This window comes from Mastigoproctus giganteus, chromosome 10, assembly GCF_048544385.1.
Source record: "Mastigoproctus giganteus isolate SK-2022 chromosome 10, ASM4854438v1, whole genome shotgun sequence".
NCBI lineage: Eukaryota > Metazoa > Arthropoda > Arachnida > Uropygi > Thelyphonidae > Mastigoproctus > Mastigoproctus giganteus.
In genome coordinates, this window is record NC_143584.1 from 85370296 (window position 1) to 85389439 (window position 19144).

General features: G+C 37.8%; 1 protein-coding gene across 1 annotated transcript in view; it reads right to left on the reverse strand.

Moving 5' to 3' along the window:
• LOC150079131 (annulin-like) overlaps positions 1 to 19144 on the reverse strand; it is a 189911-nt gene that overhangs the window by 128639 nt on the left and 42128 nt on the right. The window contains exon 4 of the mRNA XM_090382963.1: positions 2197 to 2304. Within this exon, the coding sequence (XP_090239089.1) occupies positions 2197 to 2304 (108 nt within the window). The remainder of the gene's footprint in view (positions 1 to 2196; positions 2305 to 19144) is intronic.

Below are 19144 nucleotides of genomic sequence, written 5' to 3' on the forward strand. Positions count from 1 at the left end.
GCCCTCTCAGGCAATTATTCGGAATAACCCTTTGTTCCATTCACTAATCTTGTTGCCCTTCTCTGTACTCATTCCAACAGCTCTACATCCTTTTTAAAATGAGGCCTCTAGACCTGTATATAGTACTCAAGGTGTGGCCTGACTATTGCCTTATACAAGGGAATAATCACCTCCTTATCCCTGCTAGAAAAATTCCTGTATATCATTGAGAAGACACCATGAACTACTCTTGCAGACTGTCTGCACTGCTCAGAAAACTTCATATTTGCCTGCACAATTAGCTGTATGCAATACACAAGATGTAGCCTAACCATTGCCTTATACAACTGGATAATCAACCTCCTTATCCCCACTGGAAAAATTCCTGTGGGGATTATTGACATTGGGGATAATTTATCATTGACAAACCCAATGAGCTGGCCTAGCTAACTGTCTACACTGCAGAAAAGAAAAGAAAAGAGGCACATCAGATTTTGACTAGTGAACTTGATTATAAAATGGAAACTTACAATCAAGAATGGTCCAAAAATCAGTTAATCAACAGTGAAGAAATGGTGATGAATGATTGCCAAGGAAGTGCATACAGTGTATCAAGTGATTACCTGAAGCTGAATGAGGGATGGTCAACTGATTATCTGAAGCTGAGCGAGAGTTGAAAGATTTGAATCTATTTAAGCAATCAACTTCCACAACAGATGGAAATTTGTTCCAGCAATCAACCTAGCTAAAGGCAATTTTCTGCACATCTATTCTGCAATTATCTTTCCTCAATTTGCTCCCTCAAATATGTAATATGAGCAAGAGGAAGAATCCATCAGCATTGAGCTTGCTCAAACCATTCAAAGCCTTATAACACCTCATATATGAAAGATCTCTTGAGGAACAGGATCAAAAATATTTCAGAGAGCATATTTTCTGGAGGCAGAAAATTACCAAACTAATATGAAAAACCATTTCCATAACAGCAGCCATTGCTTATATATGTTTTGAACTGCAAAATAGCAGTTGCCTTTTTATAATTCAAAACATGTTATATATATATATATATATATATATTTTTTTTTTTTTTTGTAGTTGTTGGCGCATAGGCTTCTGTCACCATAATACACCTCCCAAAGTTTTTGCAGTACTTTGATCCAAGCCAGAGGGGGGGGGGGAATCAAACCTGCGACCTTTCGGTTGCCAGGCAGGCACTTTATCCACCCGGCTAGCCCGGTCGGCAAAACATGTAATATACATGCTTAGGTAAGCAGGAATAACTTCCTTACAGGTGTACATTGCAACTTCATGGTTTGGAAGGCCTCCCTAAGCTCTCTATTTAACTTTGCTATTAAGATAATTTTATATGATTATTATCAATTCCAATATATTACAGATATTCTATATTTCGCTAATTAGATTATTTTCTTATTATTTAGAAAGTATTCACTCATATACTAGTATAGAGTTTATACTTTTAGCAAGTGATACAACTTTCATTTTCTAGGCATTCTTAATTTTATTTAACATTTTCTTTCTACATAAACTCAAGTGGAGAATGGGGAACTTCAAATTTCAACAGCAGGATAAATTTAAAGCATAAATACAAACTTATAAGAACAAGCTTTATGGTTAGCTTTTTTGTGTTTACAAGAAAAAAAAAAAGAAGAGGAACAACTTAAATTCATTTTATATTTATAAGGTAATAACTGGGTTTATATTTTTTGTACTCTCACAATTTGACATTGGATTAGTTTTGAATCAAGGGAATTATAAAAGGTAAGGGAGAGTAGAACAAATGTACTTGTTCAACAGTTGCCTTACTCTTGCAACCAATTATTTATAGCTTTATTCCAAATTACTACCATTTGGGTGTTTCTTTTTTTTTAACTTCAATAATGTTGTTTGCCACTACACTAAAATTTGCCTTTACCTTTTAACATTCATTAACACCCATTCACTGTAACCAAAATTACAAAAATCTTCACAAAAATGCATACATAAAAAAGAAGGCACATAAGAGAGAAACCATAAAATTTAATACAGAATTCTGAGATCTAAATTAACTGCACAAACTTTAAATATTTATTTCTTAATAGTCAAAATATGCTGTAATAATTAAAATGAATGCTGTAATAACAGCATACAGATTGAGCTAAATGCATAATTTCAAAAATAACCATGAGTTTGAAGTTCCAAAGAAATATTAATACTCACAACTGATGCAATATGACGAACAACTTGGGCAGGGTCTTTTCTTCCTGTTAATGTTAAACCAAGGTGAGATAGGGTGTATAGAGCAGACTCTAAAACATGCTCTTCAAACTAAAAAACAAATATTTTAAATTATTTTGCATTATACATTAAAAGTGTACAATATACAAAGTATTTTCTCAAAATATTATTTTTATTCCATTACTGCACACAGTTAAGATTTTAATGAATTTTTCAAAATAAATTATTTGCCAAATATAAAATCATTCAAATTTAGCAATCAAAAGTATTACCAACATGCAAAATTTCAATGCAGCATCAGACTTAAATGAATGTTTAATGAAAAAAAAAAACAATAGTGAGCAAATGAATCATTTGTTGTTCTTGGTAATTTTTTTAAAAACATAGGATTTGGGGCAACCAATTTCAAAATTAAATTAAATTAAATTAAGTGTTAGAAGTGTCCATGTACTTTCCCTTTCCCCAATAATTTTATTTATTCAGGGAGTTGTTTATTAATTTGTGCCAGGTTGGTTGATAATTTTTTGGCAAACTGGTCACGGTGCCACTCCACATTGTAATCTAATTCATATGATTTATCATGATTATATCTGTACAAGCACATGTATTCGCCATTTCTTCTGGTGGTTTCACCACTTGTCACTCATTCAAACAGGTCTGGGTTTGATTCCTATCTGAGAATAGAGAAACTCTCAAAAGCCTTTTCAATTAGGGCTGTAGTCAGTTAATCTTAGGCAGAGGAGGCAGATTTTTACACTACAAGTTATTCAAGGTTTTTCAATCAAACAAGTTAGTGCATAGCATCATTTTAGTTCATAGTAAATCACCGAAGTAGATGGAATGGCATTGTTTTTGTTACATCTCATATTGTGACTTCCTTCAGAATGAGTTGTCCTGATACTGCACTACCTCAAATAAGCAATGCTTCACCAGTAGAGAAGACTAATTTACTTATTCTCAGCAGATACCACCACCCAGATGGCACTGTTTTGAAGCACAGTGGACTCTAATGTACTCTAACCCTTTTTAGTCTTTACTGTAGTGACAGTAAAGACTAAAAAGGGTTTTAGGGCTGAACACCTCACACTACAGGAAATTTACTAATCGAGCAAGTTAGTGCAAGGTTTTTCAGCATATAAATTGGTTCATGAACACACATTTGGACACACAATACACTGGCATAATATGATCTAAGATTTTGATGTGCCATAAAACAAATAACAACGAGTCAATATGCATGTGTTTCCTGAAAATTCCAAAATAACTCGCAGAGGAAGCGTATTTCCTCCTTCTGATATTGGATAGCTACAGTTTCAATTTGTTGCAAACGTGTTTATATTTATGAGGGTCCTATATGTGTGCCTTGCAGTGCTTATGTGGAGCACTTCTGTTGGAGTAACTTTTTTTTTACTTTTTTTGTTTCTCTGGAATGCTGGAATAAGTAGGCACTACTTTTTTAGTAAATGGATTTCATCTGTGAAGAATTATCACTCCAAGTAATACTGGTATCTGTTGTTTGAGGTGTTCTAACATCAACAAATGCATTTGAACAAGATTCAGAATCTGTATCATTTGAATAAAATTCTATTTCAGTATCAGATGGCATATTATAAAGAGCTGATTCAATGTCATCAGCTTCAAAATACTGTCCATCCCTGTTTCTTTTCAGTCTTTATGACCCAGGCTGTGAATCCATTATAACAACAACCCTTAAGAGTTTTTATAGGAAAACACTTTTTTGAACAAAATTTTATCATTACAGACATACATCATACATTTTGTTTTTCACAAACTAATGAAATAAAATTCAGCAAGCCGAATCTTCAAAATATTTTACCTTCTGGTGGAAAATACTAAACTAGACAAAATAACTTAAACATAAACAACAAACATATGAAACTGAGAACCAATAGACTGTGCTACTGCCACTAAGTAAAATTCCAGCCAACAACTGTCTTTCCTCAATTTGAATTTATGCCCCCTCAGGTGAGTAATCTGAGTAAGAGGAAGAATCCCATCAGCAATGAGCTTGCTCAAACCCATTCAAGGCCTTATACACCTCAATCAGATCACCTAACATGTGCTTAGTCTCCAGACACTGCAATTTGCAGAACTCAAGCCTTTCTTGGTAACAGAAACTTTGTTCCAACCGGTAATCGCGTTGCCTTTCTCTGTATTCATTCCCGCTTCTCTACATCTTTCCTAAGATGAGGCCTCCAGACCTGAACACAGTACTCTAGATGTGGCCTGACCATTCCCTTATATAACAGAACAATTACTCCCAGATGTTTTTCATTTTCTACCACCTTAAGTGTGGTACCACACAGTGGGGTGACCTGGTCTTCGTGCATTATAGCCTTAGTTGATAATGAACTAATAAAATCAAAACCAACCCACCAACCAACACAGTTGGTACGTTTCTCTGGGGCTACTTCTACCCATATGCAGTACCTATTCTACCCATTTGTCAATGTTAAACTTCAGTTGCCACTTCTCAGCCCATCTGCCCAAATTTTCTAGATCCTGTTGGCTAAAGGCAAATTTCTGCACATCTATCCTACATCTGACTTTTCTCAATTTGAATTTGTGCCCTCTCAGGTGAGTATTCTGGGCAAGAGGCAGAATCCCATCAGCACTGAGCATGCTCAAATCACTCAAGGCTTTATACAGCTCTATCAGATCACCTCGCCGGTGCCTAGTCTCCAGACATTGTAGTTTTCAAAACTTAAGCCTTTCTTTGTAAGAGCAACCCTTTGTTCCATTCGATAATCTTGTTGCCCTTCTCTGTACTCGTTCCAGCAGCTCTACATCCTTCTTGAAATGAGGCCTCCAGACCTGTATACGGTACTAAAGGTGTGGCCTGACCATTGCCTTATACAAGGGAATAATCACCTCCTTATCCCTGCTAGAAAAATTCCTGTATATCATTGGTAAGACACAATTGAGCTACTCTTGCAGCCTGTCTGTACTGCTCAGAGAACTTCATATCTGCCTGCACAATTATCCCCAGGTCCTTTTCATTCTCTACCACATACGTTGTGGTACTACACTGACAGTGTAGTACCACAGAGTTGATACGTTGCTCTGGGGTTGCTGTTTCCCAATATGTAGTACTTTACATTTATCAATGTTAAACTTCATTTGCCACCTCTCAGCCCATCTGCTCAACCTTTCCAGATCCTGTTGCAGCAGCATAGCATCAGTAGTGTCCTTAACAACCCTGCCAACCTTTGTATCGTCTGCAAACTTGGTCATTAAGCTTGATATACCATTGTCAATATTATTTATAAATACAGAAAACAATAATGGACCCAACAATGAACCCTGAGGGACTCCACTAATAACATTAGTCCACGATGAGCAGTGTCCATTAATTATCACTCTCTGTCTTCTCCCCCTCAACCATCCATAGCAGAAATTTGCCTCCAATGCCACATTGCTCCAATTTGTGCAGCAGTCTTCCATGTGCAACAGTATCAAAAGGTGATACTGTTGCACATGGAAGATGTTGATATACTTTCATCAATATTATTGATAAATATACAAAACAACAGTGCGCCCAACACCAAACCCTCAGGGAGTCCACTAATAATATTAGTCCACAAAGAGCAGCATTCATTGATGACCACTCTGTCTTCTCCCACTCAACCACTCTTTTATTCATTGTAGCAACTTGCCCTTAATACCATACTGCTCAATTTGCACAGCAGTCTTCCATGTGCAACAGCATCAAAAGCTTTCCTGAAATCCAAGTATATGATATCAAATTTATTTTTTTGCATCTAGTTTCTTTGTAACCACATCATAGTATATAATCAAATTTGTCAGACAAGACTTTCCCTTAACAAACCCATTCTTTGTGTGAATTATTACTGAAGTCTTGTCTAGATGATCCTGCAATGCATCTTTAACCAGTTACTCCATCAATTTCCCCGGAACAGAAGTTAAACTAACTGGTCTGTATTACTCATGTCGTTACTCTTTCTGGTGTGTAATTATCCTTTGTGAACTGGAGATACATTTGCACATCTCCAGTCTGTGGGGTCTTCCCCTGAGCACAAGGATGCTGTAATAATTATGGCTAAGGGTTTGCTTACTTCCTTTTCCACCTCCTTTAATATAACTGGATATATCCCATCCACCCCAGGTGCCTTTCTTATGTTTAACTTCAACAATTTCTTCTCTTTGCTCTCAGTTATTAAAAATCATTAAGCACCCTGTTACAGTTTGATAAACTTCTGGCATTTTCCTTCCTTAACTCCTCATGTGTGAATGTAGATGAAAAATACTCATTCAGATTATCAGCAATCTGAGCAGGATCATCAACAGTCAAACCATTGATACCAGGTAGACCAATCTGATTCATCTCCTTCCTTCTAGAGATTATATAAGTAAAGAAGACGTTGCTGTTTTTCTTAGCAACCTTTAAAAAGGCTTCTAGGTTGCCCGATAATTTATATGCGTCCCATACATTTTTCTTCCCTGCCACAATCCTCTCTAGCTCATCTGACATCCATTTAGACCTAAACCTTGAACAATATTTCTTAAATCAATATGAAAAGCTCAGCATACCACGATTAGTTCCTTGAATATTTCCCCCTAAAAATTTGCTGTTGGTAACATCATCAGTTAGTCCCACTGTACAGAATTTAAAAACTGTTTGAGACCACTGTAGTCACCTTTACAGAAGCAAAAACCCTTTCCTTTACCCCTGATGGTAATTATATCTTTAAGTAAATCCCACATCAGTACACTGTGATCACTGCCACCTAGTGGTTTCTTTATCTGCAAATTCTTAATACATGAATGTTCACTGCTAATAACCAGATCAAGAGTATTACCCTCTCTGGTTGCCTCTCGAACATGCTGCTGCAGAAAACAATCATCCAATAAATCCAAAAAAGTCTTACTAGTGTGTGAGTGACCAACCCACAAGTTCCAGTCAATATCTGGGAAGCTAAAATCCCCAATTATAACAAAATCTGATTTACTGGCCCATTCTATTTCTCTATACAATTGTTCATCGAACTCATTAGAATCATTAGGACTATAACACACTCCTACTCTCATTTTTGCTTTCCCAGTGCTTATGTCACACCAAATTGACTCAACTGTTCATCTATGTCAACTGGATGCACTTCATAGATTTTATGTTTTGCTTAATTAACAGCATAACCCCTCTTCCCTTCCTATCCTGTCTATTCTTTCTGTACACACTGTCCTCCCCAAATTCAATTCTGCATTCCTAATATGTGTGACACCACATCTCTGATATCCCAAAAATATCTGCCTTTGATGTCTTGACTAGCACTTCAAATTCATCAAATTTATTTACATTGGTGTACATGCAAGTATACATGCCCTATTCTTATTTATCCTAACACAGCCCATATATTTATTTGTTTCATGATGACTCCCACCAGTCCCCGAAACCCCCAGCACCCTGCACTCTAGGCCACTGCTCATTCACACTAAGCAAGAATTTTGTGGATTTATTGGATGATTGTTTTCTTCTCCCACTCAATCATCTCTTTATCCATAGCAGCAACTTGCCTTCAATGCCATACCGCTCCAATTTGTACAGTAGTCTTGCATGTGCAACAGTATTAAAATCTTTCCTAAAATCCAAGTATATGATATCAAAATTATTTTTTTGCTTCCAGTTCCTTTGTTACCACATACAATCAAACTGGTCAGACCAATCTTCCCCTTAACAAACACATGCTGTTTCTATACTATAACTGCAATCTTGTCTAGATAATCCTGAAGTGCTCCAGGTCTGTAATTACTCATGTCACCTTTCAATTCCCTCTTTGTGAATTGGGAATACATTTGCATATCTCTGGCCTGTGGGGACCTCCTCTGAGTCCAAAGATACTCTCATAATCATGGCAAGCCTGCTTACTTCCTTTGCTGGCTCCTTTACTATAACTGGATAGATCCCATCCACCCCAGGTTCCTTTCTTATGTTTAACTTCAAAACTTTCTCCTCCACTTTGCATTCAATTATTACAAAATATTTAACTCGCCATTAGAGTTTGATAAGCTTCTTTCCCCCACTTCCCTACAGATTCCTCATGTGTGAATGTAGATGCAAAATACTCATTCAGTTTGTCAGCTACCTGGGCAGAATCATCAACAGTTGAATCATCGATATAGTGGAACAATCTGATTCATCCTCTTTCTTCTAGAGTTTACATAAGTAAAGAAGTCTTTCCTGTTTTTCTTTGCATCCTTTGCCAAGAATTTCTTGTAATCTGCCTTCGCTTGCCTAACCTCCTTTGTGACTTGATTACAGACTAGCTGATATCTACCATAGGCATCTCTGTTTTCTGATAATTTATATACGTACCATGCATTTTTCTTCTCTGTCACGAGTCTCATTAATTCATCTGACATCCATTTATTCCTAAACCTTGAACAGTATTTCTTAGTCAATATGAAAAGCCTAGTAGCTTTCAAGGTCAATTCCTTGAATGTTTCCCATTTAGAATTTGCTGTTGGTAATATCATCAGTTGGTCCCACTATATAGAATTTAGAAACTGTCTGAACCACTGTGGTCACCTTTATGAAAGCAAAAACCTTTCCCTTTACCGCCAATGGTAATTACATCTTTGAGTAAATCCCAAATCAGTACACTGTGATCACTGCCACCTAGTGGTTCCTTTAACTGCAGATTCTTAATGCATGAATAATCACTGCTGATAATGAGATCAAGATTATTACTCCCTCTGGTTGCCTCTTGAACATATATCAATCATCCAATAAACCCACAAAAGTGTTGCTAGTGTGTGAGTGACCAATGCACAAGTTTCATTCTATATCTGGGAAGTTAAAATCTCCCATTATAAGACAATCTGATTCACTCTATTTGTCTGTACAGTTGTTTGTTGTACTCATCAGAATAATTAGGCTTATATAGTACACTCCTACTCTCAATTTTGTTTCCTCCCCCTGGTTATGTCACACCAAACTGACTCAACACTGCATTGTCCACCCATATTAACTGGATGCACTTCCTTTGATTTTGTGTGTTTCTTAACTAACACACCTGACCCCTCCTCCTCCTCCCATTCTATCCTGTCTATTCTTTCTGTACACATTGCACTACCCAAATTCCAATTCTGTATATCGGGGTGACACAATGTCTCTGATATAGCAACAATATTTCCCTTTGATTTCTTTACCAGCTCTTCAAATTCATCAAATTTATTTACTATACTCCTAGCATTGGTGTACATGCAAGTACACATGCACCTATTCTTATGCTTATTTACCCTAACACAGCCCATGTGGTTATTTGTTCCACGATGACTGCCAACCTTCCTTGAAATCCTCAGGGCCTTGCTTTCCAGGCAGCTGCTTATTCCAATAGAGTAGTGCAATTAGGATAAGTTATTAAACGATTCAGCTATTAATATTCATTCTCACAGAGCCCTATACCTTGGTACCAAGAAACTCAGCCCATAAAGTATCATGAAATTACTACTAAACCATGTATTCTAAATCAATTTGCCTTACTGGAATTGCAAATCGAAGAAAAATTGTGGGAAAAATGCACTTCCACCTTCAATCAGTTATTTCAACCCTGCTTAAAAGGGACTCTAAAAATGCCTGCAGTAATGGAAAAATTCTAACTTGTCTCTTTCTGAACAGATTTTTATAGTTACTATCCTGCCAGAGCTTAAATTACTAGAATGCTTGGCTAAGGTAAAGAAAGCCAACACGAGTTGGATAACTTACGCAGAAAATTAGTTTCCCGACACCAGACTAGTGCTGCTCACTCGGTAAACAGACAGTAGGTGTTATCAGTCTGGAGCAAAGTCGAGAACGTTATATTGATTGATAGGTAGACGTGGCAAATGATGAAATGATTGGTGGTGGGCACGACAGATGACAAGCTACTGTGCAGTCATTGGTTGGCATTATAATATGTATTTATGAGTAAAGAATAGTGCATAATAGTTTTGTGATGAACAGTAAACAGGTAATAGTAGCAATGAATCTTTTAAAGATGGAAGAAATTTGTAAGGAAAATAAAATGTCAGTTGATGAAAACTAAATTAATAAAAGTTTCATTCCATTCATTTTTATGTTCTTCATTATGTTTTTTTCTCATTATTAAAAGCAGATTTTTGGAGTTCATGAATGTTTTTACTATTTTGTTGATTTAGGTTTGGTTACGAAAAAAGGAAAAGGTTTCTCTATTTTTCGTTATATTTCATAACCTGACCTTAAATGGTAGGTTAGGAAATAATAGAAAAGGTTTCCTTATATTTCGTGACCTAACCTTAAACGTTAGGTTAGGAAATAATAGGAAAAGAAAGAAAGAAAGAAAGATTCTTTTTATATATATAGCGAACAGCTATTGAGGTGTTGATTGATGTTATGATGTGTGTGTATTCGCATGAGTGTCTTAAAAAATAAAAGTACAATAATAAAAAATTTATATTTTGTTAATAAACAACTTCTGCGCTAGTCCACCCATGATTCTAAAGAAAAAAAGGTTAGGTTACTCCCTCCATTTTGGGAGGGATTCAAGCTCCCATGGGATTCAAGTGGAAGTAACCTGACCTTTTTTTCACCATTATGGAAAGCGGCGATTAGGGCAAATTACCATTAGTGCTTCTGAGTTACAGGATACTCAGAAGTTGTTCTTGACTTTGCTCCAGACCGATAACACCTACTGTCTGTTTACCAAGCGAGCAGTGCTAGAGTACCGTATTGGGAAACTAATTTTCCACGTAAGTTATCAGATGTTTCTCGTCATTCTCGTGTTGGCTTTCTTTACCTTCACCGAATGCTTTAATATTTTTAATTTAAAGCAGTCACCATTAAAAGAGTCATAACTGTTTTTACATATATTTGAAAACTGAGAGTAAGCCTACTGAAATTTGAATGAAATAAATTTCAGATAGGAAAATAATTACAGGCTAAACTCTTAGAGTATTATAGGCACACTTCTTTCTCATAGTTTAGTTGCAGCCATTCCAATCGCTGCCATTTCTCAGAAATCAGAATGTATAAAACTTTTAATACAGATCCCTCTTTCTGCCAGAAAACCACTGCAGTGGTATTTAAAATTAATTTTCTAATACAAATTTATGCATTCCCAAAATTAATTGCACATAAACAAAAAAGGAGGTACTCTGAGCTATGTGCAAGCTTTTATTATAGCAGTAGAAAACTGATATTAATACAGCAAAGCATGCAGGTGCCTACGCTGACAAAATGAAAAGCATCAATAATTATCTGAAACTAATTTGATGTTTTGTAGATCCCATGATTTCCACTTCTTCAGAGATGAAAACAGATATATACTTATAATATACTAGATGATATAATAGATGCTATTTAACATCTATTCTGAAGTTATTTTCCAAAATACATTGCGGGAAAGGAAAGGAAAGGAAAGAAGGAATTAAAATAAATGGTCAGCTGATAAATAATATATGATACACTAATGATACTGCTATATTCACAGAAAATATAATGACCAATTGCTTTTAGACTTATGAACAACAAGTGTAATAATATGGGTTTAAGAATCAATGTCAACAAGACCAAATACGTGACTGAGTAAATCGCCAGTAAGCCAAGTCCAGCTATTATTGAATGGAGCTCCAATAGATAGAGTGGCTCATTTTAAAAACCTTGGTAGTTGGCTAAATGCTGATCTAGATCCAGAAGCAGAAATAAAAGCAAGAACAGAGGTTGCGAGAAATGCCTTTACAAAATACAGAACAATGCTGTGTCATAAAGCTCTAGATCTGTCAATCAGACTGAAATTCATTAGGTGCTATGTGTAGTTTATACTATTATACGGAGTTGAAACTTGGATGCCAAAAACAACAAGCATGAGCAAAATAGAGGCCTTCGAAATATGGATCTACAGACGCATGCTAAAAATATCTTGGATAGACAGAATTACGAACATTGAAGTTTTGAAAAAAGTAGGAAGAAAACATGAATTGTTGAGCTTTGTGAAGAGAAGGAAAACTGCCTACCAGGGACACATCCTTAGAAATTTGAAATATAAATTGCTTCAAGTAATAATAGAGGGGAAAATAGAGAGAAAGAGAGGAATAGGATGGAGGAAACTTTCTTGGCTGAAAAACATCTGCAACTGGACTGGTGGATCAGCTGAGGATCTTTTTCATCTCGCCCAAGACAGAGAGAAGTACAGCGTGGTAATTGCAAACGTCTAATAAGAGACGGCATCAAAAGAAGAAGAATATACATAGGTTTTTAAATACATATACACACACATTAACTTTAACTATGACACATAAACATGGTTCTATAGTAGTAGTTTTTTTTTTTTTTTTTGTTGGCACATCAGCTTCTGTGGCCATAATGCACCTCCCAAAGTTTTTGCATTTTCTACTCTGATCCAAGCCTGAGGCGGGATTCAAACGCACGACCTTTAGGTTGCCAGGCAGGCACTTTACCCACCCGACTAGCCTGATCGGTTCTATAGTAGTGGCTATAGTAGTTAGTTTAAGCAGAGTATGCATCAGAAAAGGTTGAAGGAACTCTATCAGGCTTTACACAGTTCGCCATAACATGTCTGCTGTAAATATCACATGGCTTGATGATAATAAATATTGAAGAAAATTCTGTAGAGAAGGTTAAGAGAGATAACCAACATGGCATGTAAAAAGGAAATGAAGGAAAGAGAAGTATAAGTGAGCAGGGAGAATGAAGACAGCTAGGGATGCTTCTTGTGAAAGTCGTGTTATTGAGAGGTTCACACTGCAATTCTCACTGATTCTCTAAGCATTTTATATTAGAATTCTGCCAAACATGATTAACTGCTCAAAAAGTCTGATTATTAAAATGGCATGGTCCACATTTTCAAGAGCAGAGTGCTGGACTAGACACACTTTGTAGAGATAAGTTGTCACCGATTTCGGCATACCCATCTACAAAGTGGTGTCTAATCTGGCACTATGCTCTTGAAAACTTGGACCATGTCCTTGTTGATAATCAGACTTTTTGAGCAGCTGATCGTGTTTGGCAGAATTCTAATATAAAATGTTTCATCATAGATAACTCTGATGTTTATCTGATATCAGAATGCTTGTGTTGGGAAAATCCCACTTGCAACTCTCCTCCTATGCATGTAGTGCAGTGCAGTGTCCAAGGCCATCACGTTGCATTTCACGACACTTAACTATTATCCTTTGAGCCAGCCTGCTTCCTCTTCCTTTGACTTATGTGACATCCCTCACAGTTCTGGCAATTAATCTTGTAGACTGTTCCTTTGTCCATTGATTTCCTGTGTCTAAACAACTATTTTAAGGATTTGGAGGTGACAAACCTAGTTTTGATGTTGCACCTTTTGGCTAATCTCACTATTTTGTTACTGATGTATACATGGCAAAAACAGGGTCATTATGAAATGTTCCTGGGCTGGGTTGTTAGGGGCTGTAATAAGAGGTGGGATAAAAGATTTGGGACAGCCATTGTTTATGAACACAGTCTTAATAAAGGCTAGCTCTCTCTCTCTCTCTCTCTCTCTCTCTCTCTCTCTCTCTCTCTCTCTCTCTCTCTCTCTCTCTCTCTTTCTTTCTTTCCAGGATAGTGCCACTACACATGAAGAGAGCTCTGATTGAGAAGGATTTTAGAATACTGATCTTAATGCTTCTGTTTTGGATGGAATGGAATGGAAGGACAAGGCCTATGTTTGTACCTGTGGGATTCATCCATTCCATCCTAACTATTTTTTTTTTTTTTATAAAAGATTAATTAATGCTACTTGTAAAACAAAACAAGAAGTTACAAGACAATAAAATAAAAATATTTGTTAAAACTTTTCCGAAATAGCAGTGGCCTTCTTTACTTCCTCGGTGAATCTGCATTAAATGCCTGTTCATAACCAAGCCACAATTTTCTAAATAATTTAAATGGACTGCAACATTTTATTTAGCATAGATAAACCAGTTCTGCTCTATTTATTTTGACATGGCTCAAAACACATTCATATCCTGGACTGCTCTGATGAACAATGAGAATGAATAAAACAAAGGTATACGTCATCCACCCACTCCATGAACATCATTAAACTTAGCCATTTTACAACAATACTATCTTGTTCTAAAGAATAAGAAAAGAAAAAGATAGACATATACATGTCTCCAAAAAATCCAGACACATGTTGGTTCCATGCTGAAATCATTGCCACTCACTTCAACAGCGGGTCAATCCCCTTTCGCTACAATGACTCACTTCACCCTCCTAGGATGGTTTTCCACCAATAAACAACAGACTGCAACAGGTATAGTCCTCCATTATTCCTCCTGCAGAACAATGACCAATGACTGTTGTACACTGTACAAAAAAAAATTTTGTACAATGTATGATCTGTTGGTTTGGTCCTCACCCAACATTTCAATTCACTCCATAAGTGTTCCACAGGATTTTTAGTAGCACTGCACATGGACCATTTCACCTTTGCACATTCATGCCCATGAACAATTCCTGAATAGAACTGATGATACAGAATGAGGCATTAACCAGTTGAAACAAACTTGAGTCTGTACAAAAGAACTGCCACATTGTAGGAAGCATAGAATTGTCCACAATGTTAAGATAGCCATCAGCGTTCATGTTTCACCATACAACCACCAAAGGTCCAAGGCCATTCCACAGATGCCAGAGTTGTGTCAACAATGATCTCCAGCAGCAGATATTCTCCAAGCATCCTACACACCCACACTTGCCCCTCTAATCTTAATAGGGCACAGTAAGATTCATCACTCCATAGAACTGATCTCCACTGCTCTATGAGCCAACTACAGCATTAACTGCACAATGCAAGGTAAGACCTTTGACTGAAATTGATGTTTGGCTTAGGCACTGTTGATCTTCAAGGAAACCAAGGCTATGGAGTTCTCTACATTCTATGTTCATACAGATCTCAACAACTCTGTTGACACCCTAAATGTCCAGTTAATGTTTTGCTGTTATGTCTGACTAGATTGTTGTATTAACCTTCTGCATACACTCTGGTTACATAAAATGAGCTTCTATAGTCTTCTTGTGTGTTGCTGCACAGTAAAATCCAGTCTTGGATTTTACTGTCCAGCCTCTATTATCAGTCTCTATTATCTGCTCTCTTCAAGAGTATCATTACTTACACAATCCTCGGGAAACAGTTTGTCTATGACAACTTTAATAGTTGTCTCCCAACTAACTGTTTCCCTACCAACTACTATTACTGTGTGAAATACATCCTGCTCTATCTTTTTAGTAATGGTCAACTTATACAGTAGTCCCCAAGGTTTACTGTTTCCTGCGGTTCTTAACAAATTCTGCCACGATCTTAACTTATGCTGATAAATAGCACTATGATATTCCCTCCTTTAACACCTATATACAGGGTGTCTCAAAAATATTGGTACAAACGTTTAGGGGAGGTAGGTAACATCTAAAGGAATGTGAATCGCATAGGAACCCATAACCGGAAACGTTAAATAAAAACGTTAGATAAAAGAACCACTAGGTGGCAGTGATCACAGTGTACTGACGTGGGATTTACTTAAAGATTTAATTACCATCAGGGATAAAGGAAAGGGTTTTTGCTTCCGTAAAGGCGAGTACAGTGGTCTCCGACAGTTTTTAAATTCTGTACAGTGGGATCAACTGACGATGTTATCAACAGTAAATTCTAAGTGGGAAGCATTCAACGAATTAATCGTGGAAGCTACTAAAAGTTTCATACCTATTAAGAAATATTGTTCAAGGTTTAGGCCTAAATGGTTGTCAAATGAACTAATGAGACTCATAACAGAGAAGAAAAATGCATGGGATGCATATAAATTATCAAGTGACTCAGAAGCCTATGGCAGATATAAGTTAATCTGTAATCAGGTGACAAAGGAGGTTCGGCAGGCGAAGGCAGATTACGAGAAATCCTTGGCAAAAGATGCTAAGAAAAACAGCAAGGATTTCTTTACTTATATAAACTCTAAAAGGAAGGGGATGAATCTGATTGGTCCACTTGACATCGATGGTTCGACTGTTGATGATCCTGCTCAGATAGCAAACAAACTGAATGAGTATTTTGCATCTACATTCACACGTGAGGAATTATTAAGGTTTGAAAATGGCAGAAGGTTATCAAATTGTAGCAAGATACTTAATGATTTTGTAATAACAGAGAGCAAAGTGGAAGAGAAATTGCTGAAGTTAAACGTAAGAAAAGCACCTGGGGCGGATGGGATCTATCCAGTTATATTAAAGGAGGTGGCAAAGCAACTAAGCAAACCCTTAGCCATAATTATGAGAGCATCCTTGGACTTAGGGGAGGTTCCCACGGACTGGAGATGTGCAAATGTATCTCCAATTCACAAAGGGGATCGAAGGGTGACACGAGTAATTACAGACCAGTTAGTTTAACTTCTGTTCCGGGTAAAATAATGGAGTCACTGGTTAAAGCTGCATTGCAGGATCATCTAGACAAGACTGCAGCAATAATTCAGACACAGCATGGGTTCGTTAAGGGAAAGTCTTGTCTGACAAATTTGATAGGATATTATGATGTGGTTACAAAGGAACTGGATGCAAAAAATAATTTTGATATCATATATTTGGATTTCAGGAAAGCTTTTGACACTGTTGCACATGGAAGACTACTGTACAAATTGGAGCAGAATGGTATTAAGGGTAAGTTGCTACAATGGATAAAAGGATGGTTAAGTGGGAGAAGACAGAGGGTGGTAATCAATGGGTGCTGCTCTTCTTGGACTAATGTTATTAGTGGTGTCCCACAGGGTTCGGTGTTAGGTCCACTGTTGTTTTGTATATTTATCAATGAATTTGATGAAAGTATATCAGGCTTAATGTCGAAGTTTGCAGATGATACAAAGGTTGGCAGGGTTGTTAATGACAGTAATGGCAGTGTGCCACTGCAACAGGATCTAGATAATTTGGGCAGATGGGCATAGAAGTGGCAACTGAAGTTTAACCTTGACAAATGCAAAGTACTGCACATGGCTAGAAGTAACCCCAGAGAAACGTACCAACTGTGTGGTACTACACTTAAGGTGGTAGAAAATGAAAAAGACCTGGGAGTAATTGTGCAGGCAGATATGAAGTTTTCTGAGCAATGCAGACAGTCTGCCAAGGCAGGTCATGGGGTTTTGTCAATGATATATAGGAATTTTGCTAGCAGGGAAAAGGAGGTGATCCCTCTGTATAAGGCAATGGTCAGGCCACGCCTTGAGTACTGCATACAGGTCTGGAGGCCTCATTTTAGGAAGGATGTAGATTTACTTGAGCGTGTACAGAGAAGGGCAACAAGATTGGTGAGGGGAATGAAGGGATCCTCTTACCAAGAGAGGCTTAAGTTCTGCAAATTGCAGTGACTGGAGACTAGGCACCTGCGCGGTGACCTGATTGAGGTATATAAGGCCTTGAATGGGTTGAGCATGCTGAATTCTGATGGGATCCTTCCACTTGTTCAGATTACGAACCTAAGGGGGCATAAATTCAAATTAAGAAAAGACAGATGTAGAATAGATGTGCGGAAATTTGCCTTTAGCCAACGGGTGGTTAATTGCTGAAACAAACTTCCATCTGTCGTTGTGGAAGTTGATAGGTTGAATAAATTTAAGGAGGAACTGGACAGGCATTTGGAGAGAATGGTGCGATTTTTTTTGTTTTTTTTTTTTGTTGGCTGATGCTGCATAAGCTCATACATTTGTTTTCTTGCATTGCATGCCACTACTACTACTACTACGTCACCGTAAGTCGGTGCACGCCACTGTTCATCAGTTCGCCAGAGGGAAAATTTCTGGTTTACTCATTCAAGCAGTAGTCGCCGCACGAAGAACATGCATCGATATATGTACTGTGAGCTGGCAGAAATGCACCTAGTGTATGGATTAGCAGAGAGCAATGGACGAACCGCTCAACGAATTTATGGAGAACGCTTCCCAGACAGACATGTACTGGACCACCGTTTGTTTGCATGTGTGCATCAAAATTTGTGCGATTATGAGTCATTTAGAGATAACAGGAGTAGTGCGGGCAGGCCACGTTTGACGCGAACTCCCGCCATTGAAGAAAGTGTGTTGAATGCAGTCCAGAATAATCCTTCTACCAGCACACGCGCCGCTGCCTCTGCCTTAGGAGTGTCTTGTTGCAGTGTACAGCGTGTCTGGCACGACGATTCCTTACACCCCCTTTCATCTCCAAAGGGTTCAGTTACTGCTCCCCCAAGATCATCCTGCATGTGTGGCTTTTGCACAGTGGTTTCTCCAAGAAAATGTTCAAGACTTGAATTTTCCAGCATATGTTTTGTTCACGGATGAGGCTTATTTCACTTGGGAAGGCTTATTCAATCAGCACAATGCTCCTTATTGGGCTCACGACAACCCACACGGTGTGCACCCCCCCCCAATTTGTTTGTTATTTTGGTTTTTAGGAGCATTAGCAACTAAGGCCATATTGCTCCGGGATATGCGGTGGTCATTCCCTGACCTTTCCGCATCCTCCGTATTTGGTGGTGACGGGCTCGAACCCCGGTCTAATCAAGAAGCGTGTGCTACGCACTGCTGCTCCTTCCCACCTGGCTACGGAGGCGCCTCCCCCCCCAATGCGACACAACATCGCTTCACAATAAATGTGCTGGCAGGTATGGTCGGTGACTGCTTAGTCAGCCCATACCTGTTACCATCTCACATGAACTCCGCTAAATATCGGATCTTTCTTGAACAAGTTCTACCAAGGTTACTTGACGATGTTCCAGCAAAAGTGAGACGCAACATTTGGTTTCAACATGACGGGGCGTCTGCCCATTATGGAAGGTGTGTTCGTGACCATTTGAACAGGCGTTTTGGGCGTCGATGGATTGGCCATGGTGGACCCGTTGCCTGGCCCCCACCTGATTTATCAAGCCTTGATTTCTTTCTGTGGGGGCCC